At 38.0% G+C, this 17990-nt stretch overlaps 1 protein-coding gene across 4 annotated transcripts in view; it reads right to left on the bottom strand.

Moving 5' to 3' along the window:
• Positions 1-17990, bottom strand: part of Clvs2 (clavesin 2) — a 107826-nt gene that overhangs the window by 14070 nt on the left and 75766 nt on the right. For all 4 annotated transcript variants that reach the window (XM_063266042.1, XM_063266043.1, XM_063266047.1 and 1 more), the window contains one exon: positions 8615-8725. In XM_063266042.1, coding sequence (XP_063122112.1) covers positions 8615-8725 — 111 coding nt within the window. The remainder of the gene's footprint in view (positions 1-8614; positions 8726-17990) is intronic.

Genomic DNA, 17990 nt, shown 5'->3' with positions numbered 1-17990 from the left:
ACATCATTATTAGTAAGGTCTCTAAAGGAAACATCACACACTGTGAGATATATTTGTGTGTGTGTGTGTGTGTGTGTGTGTGTGTGTGTGTGTGTGTGTGTGTGTATGGAAGCTTTCTACCTGCGAGCTGGATTTTATAGTTTCTGAAGGTGCTGTGGATACTGTTTGGAAAGAAAATATATAAACAGTCTTACCAGGCTAATCTTGTTAACTGAAGTACCAACCTGACAGACAAGATTTGTGCACTGGTATAATATGGGTACAACTATTATGAGGGCATCCATTTGCTCTTAGATCAGCACTGAAGCGTGAAGGAATTCCACAAAAGGAATTCATGATGTCTCCTTTCTGAACCAGGTTAAAAATCATGGCTAAGAGATGCATCAATCTATGGGTATAAAAGGAAACAGCCCAGTTGTCCCTCAATGGAAAAGTGGATCCAGAAAACTCGTTACAGTGGAATGCTAGTGAACTATTCAGAATGAGGACATCATGAGTTTTGCAGGCAAATGGATAGAACTAGAAAATATCCTGAGTGAGGTAACTCAGACCCAAAGGACATGCATGGTACACACTCACTAATAAGTGGCTATTGGCTAAAAAATTATAGAATACCCAGGATATAATCCACAGAACTCAAGGAGGTTAAACAGCTGAAGAGCCCAAGTGAGAATGCTTCAATCCCACTTGGGAGAAAGAAAACAAAACAATCATGGTGTGTGGCGGGTGGGGGGGTGGGCAGAGAGAGGGAGGGACCTGAGTGAGAGAGGGGACAGGGAGGGGAAAAGAGGAACATGATCAGGTATTGGCAAGGGTGGGGAAGGAGTGAAGCCCTGAGGGTCAGCAGAAAGAATAAAAACAGGAAACCTCTGGAGGTCGGAAGTGGGGGAAGCTTCCAGAATGGAACAGAGACCTGGGAGGTGAGAGGTGCTCAGGACTCAAAGGAAGGGACCTTAGATGAAATGCCTAACAGTGGGGAGAGGGAACTTATAGATTCTACCTCCAATAAAAAGACAGGGCATTAAGTGGAGGGATGGGGTTGCTATCCTACAGTCAAAAATCCTGACCCAGAATTATTCCTGTCTAAAAGAACTGCAAGGACAAAAATGGAGAAGAGACTGAGGGAAAGGAGGTCCATTGACTGGCCCAAATTGGGATCCAGCTCAAGGGGAGATTCCAAGGCCTGACACTATTACTGATGCTATGGTGTGCTTACAGACAGGAGCCTAGCATGGCTGCCCTCCAAGAGGTTCAACAAGCAGCTGACTGAGACAGAAGCAGATACTTATACCCAACCAATGGACTGAAAGAGGGGACCTCTGTGGTTGAACTAGGGAAAGGCTGGGAAAAGTTGAGGAGAGTAACCCATAGGAAAACCAGCTGTCTCAACTAACCAGAACTCCTGAGATCTCTGAGATACTGAGCCACCAACAAGCAGCATACACTAGCTGATACAACACATATGCAGCAGACTGCCTGGTCTGTCCTCAGTGAAAGAAGATGCACCTAATCCTGGAGAGACTTGAGGTACCAGGGAATAGGGAGGCCTGGTGGGATGGGAGTAGGAACACCCTCTTGGAGAAGGGAGCATGGGGAGGAACGGGATAAGAAACTGTGGGAGGGCAGACCAGGAGGGGGATAATGACTGGACTGTAAACAAAAGATTAAAAATAATTTTTAAAAAAAGAGGTGTGGAGAATCAGTGAGAATTTAGTGCTCAGCCCTAAAAACAAAATTTTACATTATTCCATCTAAGGTTCCAGGAACACTGTGGAAGAAAGAGGAGAAAGATTGTAATAGCCACAGAAATTATTCTTCCTGGATATGGCATAGTCAATGAAGTCATGATCTCACAGTACCTGCAGTTGCATTGCAACAATTCTGCATAAGATTGGGCCTACCAACAGATGATCATGGGATGGCGGGGGATACTCATATGGTCCTGTCCTTCTCTGCTGACCTATTGGACAATGGTTCTTAGGGGATTAATCATGTTTTGCAATTGTATGACCACTTATGAGAACACAGGATGCAATGGTCACATAAAAGACCTTGGTTAAACTCAGTGAATTGGGATGATGGAATAAAGAGAAACAAGGAAAGATGTGTGACAGTAGTCAGAATACAGTATATATGCATACAAATGTGATATATTTCATTATGATATCATGTGCATACACATGTGTGTGAAATTGTCAAAAATTAAATTTTAGAAAGTTAAAATGTATGTGATTGGCAAGTCTTCCACTCTAATCAAATTTTGATCATCAGTTATGTACTTTACATTCCCAATCTGATGAGATATTTTTAAAGTGTTACTTGCTTTTTCTTCATTTTCATTTTCATTTTTATTATCACAAAAGGATAGATCTACCTCTCAAAAAAGCATCATTGGTATTGTACACAAATTTCTATATTTATTTTAAAAGTATAGCTTAATTAACTTAATTTTACACTTTGGATTCAAGATGAATAGGCTAACCACATTCATATTTATTGTTTGTACCTTTAGAATCTGCAGGAGTGAATATATAGGAAAATGTATCCATATCATAGGTAAACTCAGAGAGAGGAAACAGTCAGCAATACACTATTATTTTTCAAAACTATGGAAGATTAAAAACAGATATGAGGCAAGCCTTGGCCAAAGTGTACAGAGCAGGTTTCCGTTTGGAATGCACACAACAATATTCTTCAGTCAGAAATACTTTCCCTGAAAAGTATGCTTCTGAATATTTACTGTATCATCTATCTAACTTTGAAACAATCACATATATTATACCACATCAGAACCTTCTATCAAGTTAGGAAGGTGCTGTGGTTAAAAACAATTCTTAGAGCAGTGCGTTTTGGAACACTGGTACCTCCTCCCTCCACATCGCTTTCAGCACTGGCACTGATTCCACTGTCACTGAGGAAATAGGGCAGCCAGCTGAGAGCCACCCACCAGCATCTGTGCCCGTGTGTTCCGCCTTACCACTAGAACAGAGAAAATATAAACCTCACGAAGACCACTGACAAAGCGAAATACATCGTCTTTCCTCCACTCAGATTTATTTCCCAACAATTAGCTCTTGTTTTTCTCATATTAAAACCTTGGCCTCTTTCCCATTCAAGGAAAAAATCCTTTTGTCTTCAGTACCCTGGATATAATCACATAAAACTCCTCTTTGCTCTTTAGTCCATAGCTTCAATTGTTTACTGACAGCAGAGCTCAGCAGAGAAGTTCTTTCTAGTCATTGTCCAAATACTCTCTTCCTGCTTTTCATAAGCCACTCCATATCTATCCAATCTCTTAACACTACATTATACGACCTGCTGTCATTTTTGATCACTGGAATGAACTCAATATCCAGTTCTTGTCTCGTTTATCTTTAAGCCTTAGCTGAACTAGATAGAGTAGATGACTTTCTAACAGAGACACTTTTTCTGCCTGTCTTTCCATCTTTCTATATTCTTCTTCAATCTCCTTTGCTTATTACTTCAATATCTATTTAAAACAAGGTCTTACTATATAGCCTAACTTGCTTGAAACTTGATATAGTCCTTATGTAGACCAGACTACCCTTGAATTCACAGAAATCTACCTTCCCTATCCTCTCATGTACTGGAATTAAAGGCAAATGTTGCCATTTCTAGCCCAAATCCAATATTTAACCTTGATGAAACCAAGGCCTTAATTCCTGGTTTTATTATTCTAAAACTACCCTTTTTGGCAATTTAATTTCATCTGTAGATTTATTATATTAATCACACACTAAAAATATGTGTATACTTTACCCTTAAATTCTTTATTTGACTCTCTCTCTCTCTCTCTCTCTCTCTCTCTCTCTCTCTCTCTCCTTGACATTTTCTCTTCAGTGTTCAATGACTACTTCAAATCCAACGGATCCAAAACTGAACCCCAAAATCTTACAATCCCCACCACACTGCTTCTCCTTCTTCTTAGCATCAGTAATGGTTTGATTATCAGTGTGAACTGCTACTCTTATTTGGGCACCAGAAATGCACTGTGTCTGCTCAACTGAAAAAATGTTTGTTCCTAGATTAACTTCTTTTCCATGAATAGTTCAGTGTTAAGATCTACTACTGGAGTTTTGCTTCTGACTTCTTTTGATTGATTGATTGATTGATTGATTGATTGATTGATTGATTTTGCTCTTCCTTTATCTCATGAAGGATACTTGATTCTTATGGGCTCCTTTGCCTCACTCTACATCCCAATGCCAAAGATTACCCCAAAATCTATTTACTTTTTAGTTCATTTTTTTCTGTGACACTAAGAAACTATACCAGCTGACTGGGGGTGGGGGAGTAGGATGAAGGTGGTATACTCAAGAGGAGGTCCACCCATGACTACAATGGGGTGATAAATTAAAGCTGAGCCCCTGCTTTCCAGAATCATTAACGATGGCTTTATTTGGCTGGAATATGGAACAAAATAGAAAAAGACCTTCTCCAGGAACTAACATACACTGAACCATGAGCATATTACATGTGGCTATGATGGGAGCTTCTTATGAAAATTCTGGGCTTTGATGAAATTGTGAGAAGGGACTTTATAATATCAAAGGTAAAAATCCCCACATTACCTTCCAGGTCTGCCTGCACCCAGAGTTCAGCTGGTCCCAGAGCTCTCTGAACTCAAGTCTCACAGGGGAGAGAGCTAGATTCTCAGAAGTGCCAGAAGTGCAGACAATCCTGAGAGCTCAGAGAAGACACCACTTCTGCTCACAGTGCTGGCCCAAGATGAACCCACCTAGTGCCCTCTTGGCACAGGAAACCAGGAACAGTGAAGGGCAGGGCACTTCCAGTTTCTGCCTGTGCCCAGAGTTGAAAGCCAGTCACCAGGAGCACTGACACACCTGAGAGTAGAGGTAAGAACAACTCTTCTGCTCCAAGCCACCTGCCTCGAAGCCTCAGGACATTCAAACACAGGAGCAGTGTGAGACAGGACCCTTCCGGTTTCTGCCTGTACCTGGAGCTGAACCCATCCCACAGCAGTCTGTACCATATCCGGCTGTAAGAAAACAGGTCTAAAAGGGTGCTGTCACACAGGCTTACAGGAGGGTCAAGACACTGTCAGAGACACCAAGACAAGCTAATACCAGAGACAACCTGATGGCCAGAGGCAAGCACAGAAACCTAAGCAACAGAAACCAAGATGATTTGGCATCATCAGACCCAGTTCCCCAGCAAAGCAAATACTGGATAACCAAACATACTAGAAAACCAAGATTTGGATTTAAAATCACATCTCATGATGATGATAGAGGACTTTAAGAAGCACATAAATAACTTCCTTAAAGAATAACAAGACAACACAGGTAAACAAGTAGAAGCCCTTAAAGAGCAAACACAAAAATTTCTTAAAGAATTAGAGGAAAACACAGCCAAAGAGGTGAAGGAATTGAACAAAACCATCCAGGATTTGAAAATCGAAATAAAGAAATCACAAAGGGAGACAACCCTGGAGGTAAAAAACCTAGGAAAGAGATCAGGAGTCATAGACGCAAGCGTCACCAACAGAATAAGAGATAGCACAGAGAATGTCAGGGGCAGAAGATACCATAGAAAACATTGACACAAGCATTAAAGAAAATTTACGATGCAAAACATCCAGGAATTTTAGGACACAATGAGAAGATCAAAACTAAGGATAATAGGAATAAAAGAGAGCGAAGACTCCCAACTTAAAGGGCCAGTAAATATCTTCAACAAAATTATAGAAGAAAACTTACATAACTTAAAGAGCTACCCATAAACATACAAGAAACCTATAGAGCTTGAAATAGATTGGACCAAAAAAGAAATTCCTACTGTCACATGATAGTCAAAGCACCAAATACATGAAACAAAGAAAGAATATTAAAAGCAGTAAGGGGAAAAGGTCAAGTAACATATAAAGGCAGACCTATCAGAATTACACCAGACTTCTCACCAAAGACTATGAAACCCAGACAATCCCGGCCAGATGTCATACAAACCCTAAGAGAACACAAATGCCAGCCCAGGCCCCTATATCCAGCAAAACTCTCAATTAACATAGATGAAGAAACTAAGATATTCCATGACAAAACCAAATTTATACAATATCTTTCTACAAATCCAGCCCTACAAAGGATAATAGATGGAAAACTCCAACACAAGGAGGGAAACTACACCCTAGAAGAAGCAAGAGAGTAACCTCCTTGCAAGAAACTGAAGAGAGCCAAACAAAAAAATTCCATCTCTAACCACAAAAAAATACATAAAAGAGCAATCACTATTCCTTACTATCTCTTAACGTCAATGGACTCAATAAAAAGACATAGACTGACAGACTGGATAGAGTAGGGGTATATCGGGGTGGGGATATGGGAAGGGGAGTGGTTAGGGAGGGAAACAGCCTCATAGAAGAAGGGGGAAGGGAGATGGGATAGGGGGCTTATGGATGGGAAACCAGGAAAGGGAATCACATTTGAAATGTAAATTTAAAAATATCCAGTAAGAAAAAGAAAAAGAAATCCTCACCTTTTGTTCATGTTCACATTTAGCTTGATTTAAGAAAATGAAATCATGCTGTAGTCTCTTGTACATCTGAGTCTATGAAGAAGATTCTCTACACTACACTCCTTAGGGTTTCTCTCAGCAGATTTTCAGAACACATATTTATAGCATCCGCTGTGCAAGACACTTGAGGAATAGTATGACAGGGTATGGCTTTTAATGCTATTGATAATGAAATACGTTTGCCATACATATTCATTATATAAGTAAAAATTAATGCAACTTAACCTTCGGTCATTTTTACATGAAAAATTTCCAAGCCACATGCTAGCAATGCATTTAAGAGAGCAGGATCATGTTATATCATGTAACAGTGAGACCGGTTGACCACGCAAGCACTTGCAATTCTGGACTAAACCACATAAGATCTAGTGAACCCTATTTTCTTTAATCTTGTCCCTTACTACTTCCCCCATAGTTAATTCTCCAAATTTTCTATTCTCTTTGTTTTTGTTCAGGATCTTGGACACACATTGGCCATATCCCTTTTCTGTTATTTTTTCCCATTTAATCCTGAACCTCTAGATGATTTATCTACTAGTATCAATATACAGCAAAGTATTTAATCTTACAAGACTCCTTTTCAACCTATAAAATTAAAAAAAAATCTTACCCTGCATGATTGTCGAAAGTCTTAAATAAAGCATACATAATGTGGCGAGAGTGGACACACACAAGTGGAAATTGTGCTAAAATACCCAGCAGATGTTTGGAATAGCCTGATTGCCACTTCATTAAACAAAACTTGATGGTGCATTTGCAAAGCACTTCTATGTACTTTTGAATTCTAAAATATGCATAATTTCATACTTAGTGGTAGAAATAACGCAGTATAAACTACAGTTGTTTGCAGAGTTCTTTCTCCTGAATGGAATATTTTTAACAAATCCATAGACTGTCAACCCTCTGCTCACTAGTGCTTGATGTGAACACATAATTATTGTGCTTTCGTGCTGCAATGAGGACTCTGCAAGACTGGAAGACATGACATGCTTACTCACTGAGATTCACATTGCTGTTGTCATTCACATAGGTTTAGAAATAGTATACTCAGTGTCACTAATTGTTTTATAATGATTAGCACTGAAAGGTAAATAGAACTGGAGGCATTGAACACATATACTGGCTTGACATTTTTCCATCTGCTTCTATAATAAAGCAAGTTGCTTACCAAGCCTCAAACTTCCTTCCTCAGCCCAGAAATAGGAGAGCATGTTTACTAAATTTACTTTTCATAATTCAGCATAAAATCAGTAATCAGAGGCTGGCAAAGAAGGACTAGGAATAGGTTGATTGATATAAGTTATCAGAGTTACAGATGGATAAGGAAAATAAGACAATGACTCTAGCTAATGATAGTTCACTATATACATTGTGTGTGTGTATGTATTTCTTAAGCTACAAAAACAGATTGTATGTTTACCCTGATTTGAATTGTCTGCAATGCATATATGTTTGAATACATAGTTTAACAGCATTTTAAATTTATTTTACACAGCTGTTAAATGGATAAACGAAATTTGTGCAATTAATACATTTTAAAATTCTGTGTTCAATAAAAATGCCTACTCAATTTACCATGTACTATGATCCTGGTACTGAAATGCTTTAAACAATTATTATAGTTATTAATCATGATTGTCATTATACAATTACAACAGAGTCTGTAAATTTTACTTCATTTTAATCAATATTATAAAACAAGGACTCATTTGTCAGTAAATAAAGTAATGATTTACATTTAGACCTTACTTGAAAACTAAGAGTACCAACAATAAAAGAATAACATAGCAGAGTTTTTTTGAGGTTTAGAATGAGACTCTCATATAGTGAAGGTACAGTCATTTCATTATTTGATGAGAAATATCCCATTCGTGGAACATTATTAAGAATTTAGAGAGCTATGGGCTCTCTAATGGTCTAAAAATGCTTCCTGTGCTGAATATTAATGTGAAAGGGTAAAAGAAATTTCATCATGGCTAACAATAAAAAACAGCTATATATCTCCAATCATTGAATGGGGGTGAGGACAGAGATCATATTTTAAGACAAAGAAACAAAGTACCCTTTTCCGAGTCTTCTCTTTCAGGAATGGGCGGATCACAGTGTACAGGGCATGGATATACCAAGGTTGATTGACAAAATGAATTCCTCCAAATCTTGCGGGGAAGCTGTCCTATAACAAGAAAGGTACAGGTGTTATGTCAGGCTTTTCTACACTGGATGGTTTAGGAAATATTACATGTCATTCAAATGTGTTAATCGTATGCCTTGGAAGGGATCATGCCTTGTCACAGTAAGACTCTCTTAAGACATTAAAGCAATATGCAGTAAATCAAATCTTGACAAAGAGCAGGTTGCTGAAAAAATTTCATCTTTTAGCCCACAAAATTCTAAGTTATTACCATCAGAGAAACACAGAAAATAAACATATTAGAAAAGTGTTAACTACTAGATCCATGTAGAATAAATGATCTATTTAAATTAATTGTACGTATATTCTTTTTTGTATCTTTTTTTAGATTTTTTCTATTTACATTTCAAGTGCTATCCCTGTTCCCTGTTTCCTGTCCATAAACCCCCTATCCCATATCCCTCTCCCTGCTTCTATGAAAGTGATATCCCTCCCCCACCTACCCACCACTTCCTGCCTCCCCACCCTGACATTGGCAAGTACAAGGGCTTCTCCTCCCATTGGTGCCCAACAAGGCCATCCTCTGCTATATATGCAGCTGAAGCCATGAGTCTGTCCATGTGTACTCTTTGGGTAGTAGTTTAGTCCCTGGAGCTCTGAGTGCTTGGTATTGTTTTCTTATGGGGTTGCAAACCCCTTCAGTTCCTTCAATCCTTACTCTGATTCCTCCACTGGGGACGCTTTACTGCTAGCATTTGCCTCTGTATTTGTCATGCTCTTGGCAGAGCCTCTCAGGAGACAGCTATATCAGGCTCCTGTCAGGATGCACTTTTTGGTATCAGCAATAGTGACTGGGTTTCATGACTGTATGTACATGGGCTGTATCCCCAGGTGGGGCAGTCTCTGGATGGTCTTCCCTTCAGCTTATGCTCAAAATTTGTCCTTGTATCTCCTTCTATGAATATTTTTGTTCCCCCTTCTAAGAAGGACTGAAGCATCCACACTTTGGTGGTCCTTCTCTCAGATGTAGGATTGGTAAAGATATTTTCCCTATTTGTTTGTTGGTTGTTGTTTTCTACTAATGACAGTGTCCTTTGCCTTACAGAAGCTTTGCAGTTTTATGAGGTCCCATTTGTTGATTCTTTCCTTTTTTCTTTTTTATTATATCTTTATTTACATTTCAAATGTTGTTCTCTTTCCCAGTTTCCTGTCCATAACTCCCCTATCCCCTCATCCTCCCCTTTAAGGGTGGTAAGGGTGTTCTCCCCACATCAAACCTTCCTTACCACCACCCCCGATATTCCCATGCACTGGGGATCCAACCTTGGCAGGACCAAAGGTTTCCCCTTCCACTGGTGCCCCAACAAGGCTATTCTCGGCTACATATGCAGTTGGAGCCCTGGGTCAGTCCATGTATAGTCTTTCTGTAGTGGTTTAGTCCCTGGAAGTTCTGGTTGGTTGTCATCGTTGTTCTTATGGGGTTGCAAATCCCTTCAGCTCTTTCAATCTTTCTTCTAATTCCCCCAAAGGGAGTCCCATTCTCAGTTCAGTGGTTTGCTGCTAGCATTGACCTCTGTATTGGACATGCTCTGGTTGTGTCTCTCAGGAAAGATCTATATCAGGTCCCTTTCAGCATGCAGTTTTCAGCTTCATTAATCTTATCTAGTACTTATGTGTGTGTACACACACACACACACACACACACACACACACACATGTGGGGCAGGCTCTGAATGGCCATTCCTTCAGTATCTGCTCTAAACTTGCCTCCAATCCCCTGCTATGGATATTTTTGTTCCCCCTTTCAAGAAGGAGTGAAAGCATCCACATTTTGGTCATCCTTCTTTTTGAGCTTCCTGTGGTCTGTGGATTGCATCTTGGGTAATTTGAGCTTTTGGGCTAATATCCACTTATCAATGAGTGCATACTATTTGTCTTTTTCTATGATTGGGTTACCTCACTCAGGATGATATTTTCTAGTTCATTCCATTTGCCTACAAATTTCATGAAGTCATTGTTTTTTATTGCCGAGTAGTACTCCATTGTGTCATTTGTCGATTCTTGATCTTAGAGCATAAGCCATTGGTGTTCTGTTCAGGAAGTCTTCTCCAATGACCATGTGTTCGAGGCCCTTCCCTACTTTTTCTTCTATTAGTTTCAGTGTATCTGGTTTTATATGGAGGTCCTTGATCCACTTGGACTTCAGCTTTGTACAGGGTGATAAGAATGGGTCAATTTGCATTCTTCTACATGCTGACCTCCAGTTGAACCAGCATCATTTGTTGAACATGATCTTTTTTTCCATTGGATAGTTTTAGGTCAAAGATCAAGTGGCCATAGGTGTGTGGGTTCTTTTCTGGGTCTTCAATTCTATTCCATTGATCTACCTGCCTGTCTCTGTATCAATACAATACAGTTTTTATCAATATTCCTCTGTAGTACAGCTTGAGGTCAAGGATGGTGGTTCCTCCAGAAGTTCTTTTATTGTTGAGGGTAGTGTTTGCTGTCCTGAGTTTTTTGTTATTCCAAATGAATTTGCAAATTGCCCTTTCTAACTCTATGAAGAATTGAGTAGGAATTTTGATGCGATTGCATTGAATCTTTTGGCAAAATGACCATTTTTACAATATTAATCCTGCCAATCCATAAGCATGAGAGATCCTTCAATCTTCTGAGATCTTCTTCAATTTCTTTCTTCAGACACTTGAAGTTCTTATCACACAGATCTTGTACTTGCTTGGTTATAGTCGCAACGAGGTATTTTATATTTTGTGACTATTGTGAAAGGTTTCATTTCCTTCATTTCTTTGTCAGCCTGTTTAATCCCTTGAGTAGATAAAGGCTACTGATTTGTTTGAGTTAATTTTTATATCCAGCCACTTTACTGAAGTTGTTTCTAAGGTTTAGGAGTTCTCAGGTAGAATTTTGGAAGTCACTTATGTATACTATCAAATCTTCTGCAAAGATGGTTCAGCTGTTGTAGGCTCACAACCAAAAGTATACATATATTCTTATACATATTACTTAATAATATAAAAAACCTCAAGATTTAAGTTCAGTTCCTGGGACCTATATATGATATAAGGAGAAAAATGCAAGTTGTCCTTTGATTTCCAAACTTATACTGTGATGGACCCACCAACCTCTGACCTCCCAATAAATAAATAAATAGCTCCAAAAGTTGACTCAATGGGATTGGTAAGGGTACTTGACAGCTTGATTTCAAACATGACAACTAACCTGGTCGAAAGAAATAAGCAATTTTCATAATGTGACCTCTGACCTCCACAGTATAATATAAATTGTAGTCTTTGCCACATCAAAATTTAAAAATTAACTTAAAACATAAATTGGGTTACATTAAAAACATACATTATTATCATTATTATTATTATTATTATTACACTTTATTCTAAACAATCTCCTTTCCTTATTTATATATCAAAAAGGAATCATGCTTAAGCACAAGAAAAACACAGAGTTGCGGTACAGGAAACTTCAGAATTTGTTCAGTAGGTTAAATGAACATCAAAAACACTTCAAGGGAGGAAGTCCAACTCTAATAAAGCCTACTTCTCAACATTCCTGGGGTAGGTTTGAGCCCAGAGTGATGAAGAGAGGGTTAATTTGCCTACCTGTGGCCCAGTGCCTAGAGTAAAGGGATTCCTAAACCAGATGACTTACAAACTTGCCACCTGGTTGAATATGCTGAGAGTTCTCTTTCAAAGGACTAGACTCCTCTCTTGTGCATCACTGAAACTCCAAATGAATCAGCTTCATTCGTAAACATATAAGGAAAAGCAACAAAATAACTTCTCTAACTAGACTTGTCTTTCAAGTAGCACCATAATTTATATTTCCCTGTCTTCTTCAGAACATGAGTAGGAGCAAAGAATAGGTAAAGATCTCAATGAGGGTGAAATATATATATATATATATATATACATACATATATATATGTGTGTGTGTGTGTGTGTGTGTGTGTATTCACATATCATCAACTCTGAGGTTCACTACATTTGAGGGTAGCCACATATATTCAGTGCCACTATAGTCCAATATCAACAATGAATACTATATTATGGTATATGATAATTGACTTGTCTCCTCTCACCCATGCACATGTCTTCTCTGTGTTTACCACATCCCACATTGCAGTTCTCAAGGTTCCCTTTGTCTGACCATTCAAGGATGTGATGATGCAGCTTTCTCAGCATTGATGCTGATTCCCAAAGCACATGCTCAAAACCAGCACCATGTGCGCCAATCCTAATTATTTTATGTAGTTTGTATACTATATATAACCTTATAATTTTTACAAATCTAGTGGCAATAAAGTTGATACACATACAAATATTATTTGCTAGATCCATTCATACTGGTTATTTTCATCACTAATAATAAAAGCTTTGAGCACAATACTATATTTTTCATTTCCTATGAGTGTAAATTATTTGCTGTCTCTACTTTTATTTCATGGCCCCTGTTAATGGTGGCCTCAACTTGGCTACATTCATTATCAAGCATCTAGACACTGGCTTGGCAATGCCTTTATCAAGAGAAGATTTGGATCAATTTCTACCAAGTATAAGATGCTAGCCACCTCATGTGTCTTTCAAATTAATTTCCTATGCTGAGGTTTCTCTGACTCCATCACAGATCCACATTTCAGACACCCATGAAATAATTATTGCCCTGGGCAATTGAGAAGGCTATGAACATCACCGTTACTAATATTGACATCGTTAATTTTCAACCACATATAAAAATGGTGGGGCAATTTCCATGATAGTTTCCTAGCCAACTGAAGCTTTCTTTCAGGATACAGCAACCAGGAGAGTCCCTGGTTCCACACGCATCACTCACTTGCCATCACCATATACAAGCACACACAGATGACAGCAGTTGAGACCTAGACATCCCCCTTCTGCTTTGTAGATGACATTTAGAAGACAAGAGGCTTTCAGCAGCAAACATGATCATAGCCGCTGAATCCCAACCACAGGTTGGGTGTGAACACAAAGCCAGAGCTTAGTAGCAAAGGGTTAAGAACTCCATTGTCTCAGCTTTTCCATTAAACTTTACATACTTATAATCTGTAAGTGAATATACTTTTTTGGACTACTCAGGAAAATGTGTGCTTAGTGCATGAAGCTATGCCACACTCATTTTTATACTCCTTGCACTTTGTAAATCTGTTCCGAAACAGAGCAAAGCAAAATTCACCAATTGAAAAACACTCTGCTAGGTACTGCCTAACTAGTCTAAGTAATTTGTCTTTTCCAAACCTTGCTTTCTTTTTTGTAAGGAACAGCACTCAATAGAAATGCTAATTTCAAATTTTATTATTTACTGAGTATACCTTGTAGAGATGAAAGACTACCACACACACTATTAAGTCCACTTTACCCAAAGGAAAGCACTTCTGAAGGTCTTTTATAATGGTCATAAAGGCAGTCTGTCAGTCCAGGGTACCACAGAAGACAAGATAACATACATACAAGGTGGCTATCATTGACCATGCATAAACCACAGCTGTATCCTGTAAACAAGAATATAAAAAATGTGTTGCAATTAGGGATAGTGTGGTGAATATAGGTTGAAGAAAATACACTTGAATTCTACCTTCCAAGAGTTCCCACTGACTCCCCTGTCCCCATTCATTTTTGGTTTCTCTTGGGCAGAGCACTTAGTGCACGATGCACAGAATGTATTGGCTCAATGCTGGAGAGAATAGAGAATGGCCATCAACATCCCACGGCCATCAGGATTTCTCCCAGCCTGGGCTAACATGACACTCAAGCAAATATTCTTCTTTGGCAAATGATAGATTTAGATGTAACTCCAGCAATCAGCATAAGTTCCTTCCTAAGTGAACACTATTGCAAACAATTACAAGATGAACTGGATCAAAACAAAGCCTCTGTGTTTTTCAATACAGCCCTACAGACTTTGTGAATGAAAACATATATCTAGTACATGTTCATATCATAAAATTACTCAGATGAAAAATTTGCCTATTTTTCTCCCCAAAATGTGTACCTCAGATAGAGATTTTGAACTGTTAACATGTTATTCAAATTTGTAAATTAATTTTCTAGAATATAAAACTGTGATATTATTGCTCATACTGTTGCCAAGTGGGAAAGAAAAACATATATAGCATCTGATATAGTCAAGATGTGTAGTTATTAAGCTAGAAATGAACCACCTTACAAGAATAAAATCCATAGTTCTGGAACCATTTCTTAAGTCTAGGGTTCATGATGCAAGTGTGTAGTTTTAAAAAAAGTGGCCTTATTAGTCAAAAATGTATTTGTAATTTACTCATTCATAATTAAGTACATCGAGTTTTTTATCTTCTTTCTTTGTATCTTTGAAGCAATTTGAAGTACTTCAACACTGTGTGTATCACATCAATACACCTAATTTTAAACTTTAGCAATCAATACCCAGGGATTACAAATTTCAGACTTTATTTCTGATAGATTTGAGACACCTCTCGCCTTCCATATGTCTCCCCTACTCAGACTCATTACTTTTGTCATTAATGTTGAGGCAGTCTGTCTAAACTGCCTAAACTGCCCTTGACCTCACTCTGTAATCCAGGGAGACCTTGTTCTTGCAATCTTTCATCAGCCTCCCAATATAGCTGCTATTACAGCCATATACCAACATGACTGGCTCATACATCTACTCTTAAAATTTTACTAGGATACAAAGCATTGATCATACCTTCGTGGTACTTCTGTTATAAATATGATGCATGTTTTTAGAATAGTATTGACTATTTCTAAATACTATTTAAAGCACCACCATGTTCTCACCATTTAAAAACAAAACGACTGTTATAAATACCTTTGGAACTCTATAAAGATGCTTTGGAACTATGATAATAGTTATTCGTAATAGCCATGGTTATACAACACATACGATATTAATTTCTGTGCCACAGTGCAGGAAGTACAAGTGGTTACTATAGCAGTTGTTGTATCTGGTTCTCTTCCCAGCCTATTAGTCTTCTTCAACTGTGTTTAAACCTACCACAATTTCTGTGCTTTGACATGCTAACCATATTGCTTCCTTTAATATATCTTGATGGGATCTCATTTCTGAATTCAATCAAATGTTTCCAGCTTAAAGAAAAGAGAAAAAGAAAAGAAAAAAAAGTAACGTGGATTTTCCCTAAATGAATCATTTAAAAATTGTTAAGAAAACACTGACTTTGGTTTTGGTTTTTATGTGACTTTCTAAGTAGAACTTGGTTTTGGATTTTTAATTTTTGAAATATCAGTGTATTTTGAAATGATTTTGCTTGCTAGCTGTTTAAATGTTAGCCCAAATTCACACAAATACATAGCATTTCAAATGCAAGTTTGAATCAGAGGACTGATTTCCAAGCTTTGCCCCTCTATTAGTCAGTGTCTACTTCTCACCAAATACATACTGTGCTTGACTCCATACTCATCACTTCTGATATTGTATTTAAAATTTCATCATTTCTATAGAGCTGGCTGATGCATGCCTGTGATCTCAGTTCATAGGTATGAGGCAGGGAGTTATCAGTAGCTAGATTCCCTCCAAGGCTACACAGTGAGACTTTATCTCAAAAAGTAGCAATAGTTACAATAGCAAGCTCTCACTCTCCCATGCTCTGTTCATCCTTTTTTGGCTAAGAAAGACTTCATGATACCATGGCCAACAGAAAAAAAAAATCTTCTTTCCCATTGCTGCTGTTCTTTCTTGATATTGAATTCCTGTATAGTTAGAGAAATATTTCAGTTTTTTTTTCTTTTTCAGGTTTGTGCAAGGCGGGTTTTTTTGTTAAATTAATTAGAAATGATGTTCTAATCTAATAGCCTGAATGTTACATAAGAAGAACTTAGAAAGACACAGTGGAGGGACATATTTCCCACTGTACACTATTAGCAAAATCATTCTAATAGTGAATCCTCTGGAAGATACCCTTCAAATTGTCATGGCTATGTACTGTAAGGAGACCATGTATCACACAACATATGGAAGGTAGTGGCATTTGACCACATTGTTTTGATAAATACAATCAATATTCATTATTTAGGCAAGATGAGTTTGGGGTTGTTTGCTTGTTGTTTTGTTTTGCTTTGTTTTAGGCATCATTCAAGGGAAGCAGAAAGAATATTCTCAGATCACTCAACCCATGATGATTGTCAGGACTGCTCTAGTTATGAAACGTACAGACCCAGAGAAGAACATTCCTCTAACCCAAGACTGATTTCTACTGAACCATGTTAATTAAGGGTTTTTTTATATCCTGTCATTACTGTATCACAAAGCATGCTTTCATTTCTAATTTTTATCTTGTTTTTTAAAAACACGAAGAATAGTTGAGTTGTTTAAATTTCTCACCTTTCACCACTAAATTATCGTTGTAAGAAGGGGTATGTTTATTATTTATGGAAAATACCCCTATGGTCAACCTTTGTATTTTTCTTTCTCTTGCTGCATTTTGAAGACATTTATAATAAAATAATACCCGACACACTTGGTTCATCAGTTCTAATAATAAATCTACTACTTCCCAAAAGAGAGCTAATGCAAATAGCTTACTTGTAACATACTAAGTCATCCAGTAACTGAATGAGAGGAATGCCTCTTTTATGTCCAAAACACGTGTGATGCTCTCTCAGCTGTTCCTCTCTCAAGGGAGACTAATTATACATTGAAGGGAACCACAGCCAACAGCCCCCACATGAAGCATAGAGTCAGTTCGGTCCTTGACTGCTAGTATGTGCCTGACGTAATCAGACATTGAGGGACCACTGAGAACATGACAGAGACTGTTCTCATATGTACTCACAGTCTACTGGGCGTCAAGTTCAGTAAAACCTCACAGAAGAAGAGAACACACCATAAAATTACCTATCTTCCAACAAAAGTCACACCAACAGGTTGTGAAGTCAGGCTCTCACAAGACTTACAGCTTCCACCTGCAGCACGAATGTCTTACTCATGCATACACTGACCTAGTGTGTATCCAGAAGTGCTGATTTCACATCCAAACTTTCCCAAAGCAGAGTCACATAACAAAATATACTAGAACTGAAACTAGTGAATTACAATTAAACCAGACAGATCATCATAAATGGAATTCCAGGATACTGTTGACTTATCTATCACATGTGAAACTAGAGGCAACTTTGTTCTGAATAGGGCTTGGGAAATAGTAATTGTCATGTCTGTTAAAGATACATAGACATAAAATACTCTTGAAAGAAATTTAAAACATTGTTTATTTTCACCCATGTTACTTCTTGTCATCAATTAT

The sequence above is a fragment of the Rattus norvegicus genome, chromosome 1 (assembly GCF_036323735.1).
Source record: "Rattus norvegicus strain BN/NHsdMcwi chromosome 1, GRCr8, whole genome shotgun sequence".
Lineage (NCBI taxonomy): Eukaryota > Metazoa > Chordata > Mammalia > Rodentia > Muridae > Rattus > Rattus norvegicus.
Note: the sequence above shows the minus strand (reverse complement) of the source record. Positions and strands in the feature narration are given on the sequence as shown.